The 8,126-nt window shown below is 35.5% G+C and overlaps 2 protein-coding genes and 1 non-coding gene across 3 annotated transcripts; 2 read left to right on the top strand and 1 right to left on the bottom strand.

The window, feature by feature from the left end:
* Positions 1–1,602: 1,602 nt before the first annotated feature.
* On the bottom strand, positions 1,603–3,957 carry LOC113316455 (zinc finger BED domain-containing protein RICESLEEPER 3-like). The gene is made up of 6 exons (XM_026564631.1): positions 3,420–3,957; positions 2,332–3,224; positions 2,133–2,242; positions 1,936–2,030; positions 1,748–1,836; positions 1,603–1,623 (listed from the first exon to the last, which is right to left on the bottom strand). The coding sequence occupies exons 1-6, from the start codon at positions 3,955–3,957 to the stop codon at positions 1,603–1,605; spliced, it is 1,746 nt and encodes a 581-aa protein (XP_026420416.1).
* A 2,547-nt stretch (positions 3,958–6,504) lies between these two features.
* Positions 6,505–6,578, top strand: TRNAT-AGU. The gene has a single exon. It is a non-coding gene; the product is annotated as a tRNA-Thr (tRNA).
* Positions 6,579–7,226: 648 nt separating this feature from the next.
* LOC113319365 (protein P21-like) lies at positions 7,227–8,126 on the top strand. Its single transcript, XM_026567630.1, has one exon. The coding sequence runs from the start codon at positions 7,274–7,276 to the stop codon at positions 7,955–7,957; it is 684 nt and encodes a 227-aa protein (XP_026423415.1). The 5' UTR covers positions 7,227–7,273; the 3' UTR covers positions 7,958–8,126.

Here is an 8,126-nt window from a genome sequence, read left to right as displayed (position 1 = left end):
TAAATTGGGAGTATGTGCTTTACATTAATTTGGTCATAAGATCTTATCAACTAATGACCAAAAAAATTAATTTCTCCACATGCAATGTGGAGGATGGATTTCTTTTGAATCATTAAATCTCTTCTAATATTAGATCTCCACCATTCCTTATGAGGTGTAGAATAAATTTTCCGTGATTGGTCCTTGAAGTGACGGTAAAAAGCGTTAATTGGTCTCTATCAACGGTTCCCGAAGTAACTTGATACTGATACTGATACTGAGTAAGCTTTTATTGTAATAATGTGTCCATGAACACACATGTATATTAATATTTCGTCAATCCTGAAGACGAAGAAATTGGAAATTTATTATACTATATTTATATGTTTTTTTTAATAACTAGTCTTGAAATTAATGGATTCCAAAAGCAATCCGTGAGATTTTATTGACTCCAGTAATAGTCTAACATGTACATTATAATTTTTTTATAGCAATCCAAATTGTTGTGGGTTCCAGCAGTAATCCATAAATATATACTCTAGAAGCGGTCTATGGAAATTTTTGGATTTTAGGAATATCCCTAAGTTATGGTTCAGAAGTAGCCCATATTGACTAAATGTTTTTGTTAATGGATTTATTATTTTCTCTCGTCTATCTGTATTAAAGGATATAGTTTTAGAAGCAATCTATCCAGTACTGATTATATGATAGAGATATCCGTCTCAAAAACAACGGAAAAAAAAACATAAATTTTTTCGAACCATCTTATAACCTTATAGATAGAGCTGTCAAACGGGCAAGATAGGGTCAACCCGGCCCTAGCTTGACAAGCCATGGACGGGTTAGGGTCAACCCTAGCCCTAGTACTGTTCATGTACAAGCCCAAAACCCCAACCCTAGCCCTAGACGGGTTGGCTCTGACGGGTTGCGGGTTGGCTGGTAAATTTGACTTTATTATTTTTGTGCTAAAAATATGAATATGGTAAACAACCACAAGTCTAAATACTAAAAAGTGCATACTGAAAACAGATTACATATTCCACAATACAACTAAAACATGATTGAAATGAACCAAACCAAAGTTGTGGAGTGGAATACATATAGACATAGTTACATACATATATAAAACCAAAAAAAAAAATACAAACTTCCACTTTTACTGCCTACCAGTTTACCACAGTATCACCTACTAAAAGTCTAAAACACTTCATCACTACACTAGTGAAGAGGAGACCATAATAACAACCAATTCCTGCACAAAAAGTATCATATTCATTAATAAGGAATTAAGGATATAGGTCCAGGATTGTGATTCATATAAGAATCCTCAAAGTGACAGTAACTATTATCTATGTTTGTCCTTTTATATACAAAAGTGGACAAACTGAAGTACTGAACCGAAGCTACAGTCTACTGAACTGACTTTGAAATCTTGAATCACAACCTAAACCCTCATATGCAGTCACATATACAATATATATCGTTAGTGTCTCCCTTCATATTTATACAAAAAATAGGAGACAGTGATACCATATGGAAGTCCAAAATATTTCCTAAATCAGTGCCCAAAAAATGTTCTTTTTCCATGTATCTTTGTAATTTTGTGTCTAGAAGTGTATCACTTCAAGATGCTCCAGTATGAACCTGTAATTTCCAGCAAAAAGTATATCAAACAAAAGGATGTGTTAATGTAAATAAATAGAATTTTCATAATTACCCGCTTTATATCGCTGAAGTACAGATATTAATTAGACGCATAAGAACTTACTGCCTCATTGTTGTTTGCTGGCTCAAATGCCAATACATCCTCACTGATATCATTATCTTTAACTTCCTCAACATCAGTTGATGCAGCTCCTACATATAATTGAAAATAAGTAATTATCAATCTCATATATATTGTTAAATAGACTTACAACTAATTTTAAATATTACTCAAGACACTTAGCCTCTTACCGATTCCATATATCCAATCACGAGTTGTTATCAATGCCTCGGCACTTTCGGGTGATAATGAGCTGCGATATCTGTCAAGTACCCTTCCCCCAAGGCTAAATGCAGATTATGAAGCAACAATTGAAATAGGAATTGATAAAATATCGGTTGCCATTCTTGTAAGATTAGGGTATCGTAGTTCTTGGCTTCTCCAATACTTCAAGATGTCAAAATCAGTTGACATTGATCCTGATGACTCACTTAGATATTGTTCTAGTTCTAACTTGTCAGATTGTTGACCACCATTTTTTTTTGCCGCGGAAAATTCCTGCATCAAAAAAATTCAACAATTAACTACCCATTCTATATGGACAGTTATAGAAATGTTCAAGCAGTTAAAACTTAAAGAAATATCACCTGCATAAAAGCACTTCCATTGCGTCCAGAATTCCCACCATTTACAGTACCCGAATTCTGAGTTTCATTGGTTGTCGAACCTCTTAAAGTTGACGCCGTATGATACTCTTTATAGAGTGCCGCCATCCTTTTTCTAATAATATCAACTTCCTTCTTCATTTCACGCTCAACAAGATACACCTTTTCTAAAGTAAACTCTACAAATTCAAACTTCAATCGAGGGTCTAAAACGACTGCCATTGCCAATATTGGACTCAATTTTTTCCAATACTTGGCAAATTTTTCTTTCATTTTCTTCGCCATGTTTCTGATGAACTCAATGTCATTAGTTGTCTCTTGATCTAATAATACTTTAATCTGACAAACCCCATCAAAATAAAAATTAGAAGTAGGATACTTGTTTCCAGAGAATAGAGTCGTGAGGTCATAAAAGACCTTGAGAAATTTCGTGACCACTTTGATTTGCTCCCATTCTTCCCCATTAGGAGACTCTGCATAGTCAGGGTCCACCAACCTCAAATGAGTGAAGACTTTTTCATGCGAAATACAACTTTGCAACATAAGATAAGTAGAATTCCATCTTGTCTTAACATCTTGTCGAACACCCATCTTTACTGACATTCCTAAATCGCTGACAGTATCCAAGAAATTTTGTTTTCTTCTTTGTGAACCTTTAAGGTACTTCACTGCTAACCTTATCTTGATTACTGCTGGATCAATCTCTGTCAGTCCATCTCTTACAATAAGATTTATTATGTGAGCACAACAGCTTATATGAAAGTTTCTTTTCCCAGTATCCGACATAACATTCCTTGCAATGAATCGACTCTTCATTATCTTAACACATGAAGTATTTGATGCAGCGTTATCCAAAGTGATGCTGATTACTTTTCCTTCAATTCCCCAATCATTTAACATCAGAAATAACTTATCTGAAAGTGCTTGACCAGTATGGGGTGGTGGCAGTGGAGAAAAATTTAAAAGAAACTTCTGCAATACCTAATCTTGATCAACAAAGTGTACTGTTAAACTTATGTATCCAGTGGTGTTGACGGAGGTCTACATGTCTGATGTTAGACATATTTTACCTGGAGCACATTGTAATTTCTTGCGAATAACTTCTTTTTGGAACTTATGCATTTTAAGAATATCAGACCTTGTAGAATTCCTTGATATGGTTTCAACATCGACATTCAGATAACTACATAACTCCCTAAATTCAGTCCATTCTACACAATTAAAGGGGAGATTTTTACCAATAATTAGTCTTGCAACTAAATCCCGAAACTTTGATCGATCTATTTTGCGTGCACGAGTATCCAGTTCTCCATTATTTGTAGATAACAAAAGTTGCCCCACATCTTGCATCTTCAGTCTAGGGCACTTCTTTAAATGCCTTGACATAGTTGATGTTCCTCCTTTCTGACTGTCATAAGCATATTCCTTCCTACAATGCTTGCACGTAGCCTTTTCTTTACCATCTTTGTCTCGTGACCAATCAAAATCATTCCATACTTTTGATGTAAATTTCCTTTTCTTTGAAGCATGCTCTTGAATTGTCATCGACTCTACTACTGTGATATCCTCTTCACTCATGACATCGTCATGGTCTTCTTCAACTGACATTTTAGGAAGCTACATAAAGAATTCAAAAATCAAAATTAGTAAGCCTTGAGCTACATCACAGGGGACTAGAGCTGTCAATAATTAAAATACCAACAAGTACACATCCCAAACTGGCAAAGGCAAAGCCAACAAAAGTATGCTTTTTTACACTTTCATGTAAGCCAAAATAAAACATGTGCTTTCTGATTCTGACATGCTGCATATGGAGTTCATTTCCATTTTCAGAATCAGTAAACCTTTGTAATTCAAATAAATATTCACAAGCATAACGTAAGCAAGCTATGCATTATTAATTTATTATAGATTGACATTAAGAGATAGATTGACATTAAGAGACATGAGTTAACAATAAATGTCACAAATTCGTGAAAAGGGGATTGGGTTTCTAAGAATCATTTCCACAAACACCTAACAGTACTTAAAACAAGTTATGCATTAAAAACTTAGAACTACTCACCTAGATTAGGAAAGTAGAAGTAAAATCATCGGCCAATTTTTCCTATTCTTCTTCAACGGTAGTCTAAAGAAAGCCCTAACCCCTGAAAATCAAACAGATAGTTAGAAAATTAAAAAAAAAAAGATCATTAAAGTTAAACTTAAAGATCAAAATCTAATCTATAACTTAGAAGTGAAAAAACAACCTAAAAGATAAAACTTGGTTAGTTGATTACGAGTAAAGCCCTAACCCTAACCCCTGAAAATCAAACACAATAACATATAGTTAGAAAATTAAAAAAAAAAGATCATTATAGTTAAACAGTAAACTTAAAGATCAAAATCTAATGATTCTAATCTAGAACTCAGAATAGAAAAAACAACCCTATTTATTTTTAAGTTAGAAAAAGAGATGAACACGAATGCGGAATACATCTGCGGCTCTGCCTCCAGTCCAGATCTAAAACTTGAAGAGAAGTTTTCTGATTTCTCTTTCTTTAGAAAACTTAGATAAGAATGAGAAGTACCCGGCTACCTGGGTAGCATGTGAAATACTACTGATACCTCCGATAACAGGTTATTATCATAATTTAACGGGTTGGCTGGTAACCCGCGGGTTAGACCTAGACCGGCTTGTTTTCTATTAGGGTCAGATATAACAGACCTAGCCCGGCCCGTTTAGGAAACAAGCCCAGCCAAGCCGGGTTGAAACAAGCCGGGCTAGGGTCAACCCGCGGGCCGAGTTACTAATTGACAGCTCTACTTATAGGGGTTTTGGGAAATGTTAACATATCATTTCGGGTTCGAAAAATATTTATTCCGTGTAACTACCACTGAGCATTTTATGGAGTATTTATTACTATATTTATTTTGTGCCAGAAGCACGTTGTAAAGAAGCTTAAGGCTCTATTTTATGTGGCGTGCCATAGAGAACTCGAACGATCGATTCTCATGTTGGGATTAATCAGAAGTTTAATGGTCTTGGACTATTTATGCTTAGGCATGGCCGACATGGACACCAAAGTTCTACCAAAATGAGTAGATGATACAAAGTGTTCATGGATATCATATACAGAACCTGAAGTTTTTGTCGTAGAATAATGTAAATTTTTGTTGTTTGTCTCTTTAGAATTTTTGGTTATAAAGCCATCATTAACAAAAGCATCGTGATCATGCATGATGTTGAATTACAGATATTCTTGCAAAAGGCTCATGGTGTCGTTTATAAAGCATATTTATCCTCAAAGGTTGATGACATTTCCAAGAATGAGATGATAATGCCACCGGCAATGGGCACGACAATCGGTCACCAGAAGTTGGCGCTAGTAAGGTTGATTACCTTTGAGGTTCTCCTACTTTAATCACGAGGAGAAAATTTCATCACATATTACCATGATTTATTTTTATTTGGAAAAATATATGTTTAATTTAGTGGTGAAATATCCAGTTTCAATCTAATGGACCAATATGATATTTATTTATTTATTAGTTGGTTGGTTGAGTAGATCAGTGGTGGGCCTAAGATTTTTTTGGTGAGGGGTCAAACACCAATATTTAAACTTGAGAGGGGTCAAACACTAAAAAATCTAATTAATTAGTACATGAACAACAAAATCGAATGAGATCTGATGATCCCACTTGACCCAGTGTGCATCCGCCACTAGAGTAGATGCACTTTTGTGCTTGCAAGATTTGGATAAATTCATTTCTTCAATTGTCTGGTATTGCAAAGCATATGGAGACACAAGTTGACTATGGTGTAAAAGATAATCATAGTACTTGTAAAAATATTAAAATATTTTAAGAATACAACATAATTGAAATTGAGTTGTGCCAATGGTAGTTTTCCAATAAAATATCAAATTGCTTCTTAGAAAACAGAACTTAGAATTCAATCTCAAAATATATGTCATATTCTTTGTTACAAGAGCATAATTTTTGCAGCATTAAACGTTTTCGATACAGTGATTGATTAGTACCAATACAAGACTTACCGATATAATGATTGATTAGTACCATTCAAGAGGAACTACTCGTTCAATTGATCTTGTGTTTTGTACCATAAATTTTCAATTTAAATTGGATATCCCGAAAACTATCTTGGAGCAACAAGCTTTCATAGCTCAGATGGTTAGAGCACCCGCTTAGTAAGCGGGAGGTCTTGAGTTCAACTCTCAATGAAAACAATTTGTTTTACTAGTATCTTTTTGTTCCCTCAATGATCTTTGCCCCCCAAAAGTGAAAGCAATTTTTTTTTTCTTGTTACCATATTTTTTTGCTTCCTTGCTAAATGATCTCTGCCCCTCCTTAAAAAAAGTTCCAAATTGTTTAAGAAATGTCTAAAATCATCCGAATGGTCACAATATCTTCTTCTCTCTTTTAGCATTTTCAGCAAGAGAAGATCGAGACTAACTCATGCATTTTCCATTGATCTTGTTTAATTAATTCTTGTATTTTCAAATAAGGATACATAAAAGACCTAGCTACAACTTAATATTTTTTTGTAGGGCACTCTTTTGTAGATTTGATTCAATCAGACCAAGTCACTAAGATTTTGTAGACTTGGTATTCAATTAGAACACGTAATTAACTAAGAAATTAGTACTCGCCACCCTCGTGCAAGACTTGATAGATTTTGTAGTACAGCCCTGATAAGGATTTGATTGAACTATAGGATCCATATAGAGGATAAAACAAAGACATAAGGCATCTTAGATAACGTTCACAATTTTCCAAAGGCAGGTCCCGCATAGAGTGACTCATACGGTAACGCCCAATTTCTTCTGATTTGAATAGACCCTTCACCTAAGCCAAAAATCGCCTATAAATGTGCGTTTGAGATATTCAATTCCTACAGACAATTTCAAGCTCATAAACCAACATGAAAACTCTACACTCCCTCGTCTTCTTTCCAATCCTTCTGTTTTCATTGCTTTCTTTCACCTCAATCACTCAAGCAGCCACCTTCGAGATATTGAACCAGTGTGATTTCCCAGTCTGGGCAGCGGCTGTACCAGTTGGTGGTGGCCGACGACTAGGACCCAACGAACGGTGGACAATTGATGCACCTGCTGGAACGACCCAAGCCCGCATTTGGGGACGAACAAATTGTAACTTTGATGGTAGTGGCCGTGGCAGATGCGAAACTGGTGATTGTAATGGCCTTCTCGAATGTACCAGCTTCGGTCAACCACCAAATACTCTAGCTGAATATGCACTAAACCAATTCAATAACCTAGATTTCTTTGATATTTCTCTTGTTGATGGATTTAACATACCCATGGACTTTAGCCCTACTAGTGGTTGTCGGGGTATCAAATGCACAGCGGATATCAATGGGCAGTGTCCAGGTCAACTACGAGCACCGGGTGGCTGTAATAACCCATGCACAGTTTTCAAGACTGACCAGTATTGTTGCAATTCAGGCAATTGTGGACCCACTGATTTCTCAAGATTTTTCAAGGAAAGGTGCCCCGATGCTTATAGTTACCCGAAAGATGATGCGACTAGTACTTTTACTTGCCCTGGTGGTACAAACTATAGGGTTGTGTTTTGCCCACGTTAAGGTTCCGCTAATTATTGGAGCTTCTCAAATAAAAACTGTATGCATGATATAGTTTACCTAAAATAACGATGAAGCTCTGAAATTATGTTATCTTGATTTGTAAGGTTGAAAAAACTATCTATATAGTGCTATTCCGGCAGAATCATATTTGTCCGGTTATTTTGTGTGC

The sequence above is a fragment of the Papaver somniferum genome, chromosome 10 (genome assembly GCF_003573695.1).
Source record: "Papaver somniferum cultivar HN1 chromosome 10, ASM357369v1, whole genome shotgun sequence".
NCBI classification, from domain to species: domain Eukaryota; kingdom Viridiplantae; phylum Streptophyta; class Magnoliopsida; order Ranunculales; family Papaveraceae; genus Papaver; species Papaver somniferum.
Note: the sequence above shows the minus strand (reverse complement) of the source record. Positions and strands in the feature narration are given on the sequence as shown.

Coding starts and splice junctions, on each gene's coding strand:
- LOC113319365 (XM_026567630.1), top strand. CDS start 7,274: ATGAAAACTCTACACTCCCTCGTCTTCTTTCCAATCCTTCTGTTTTCA.
- LOC113316455 (XM_026564631.1), bottom strand. CDS start 3,957: ATGTCAGTTGAAGAAGACCATGACGATGTCATGAGTGAAGAGGATATC. Junction 2,031..2,132: donor ACTGATTTTGACATCTTGAA/GTATTGGAGAAG, acceptor ATCTGCATTTAG/CCTTGGGGGAAGGGTACTTG. Junction 1,837..1,935: donor TGATTGGATATATGGAATCG/GTAAGAGGCTAA, acceptor AATTATATGTAG/GAGCTGCATCAACTGATGTT.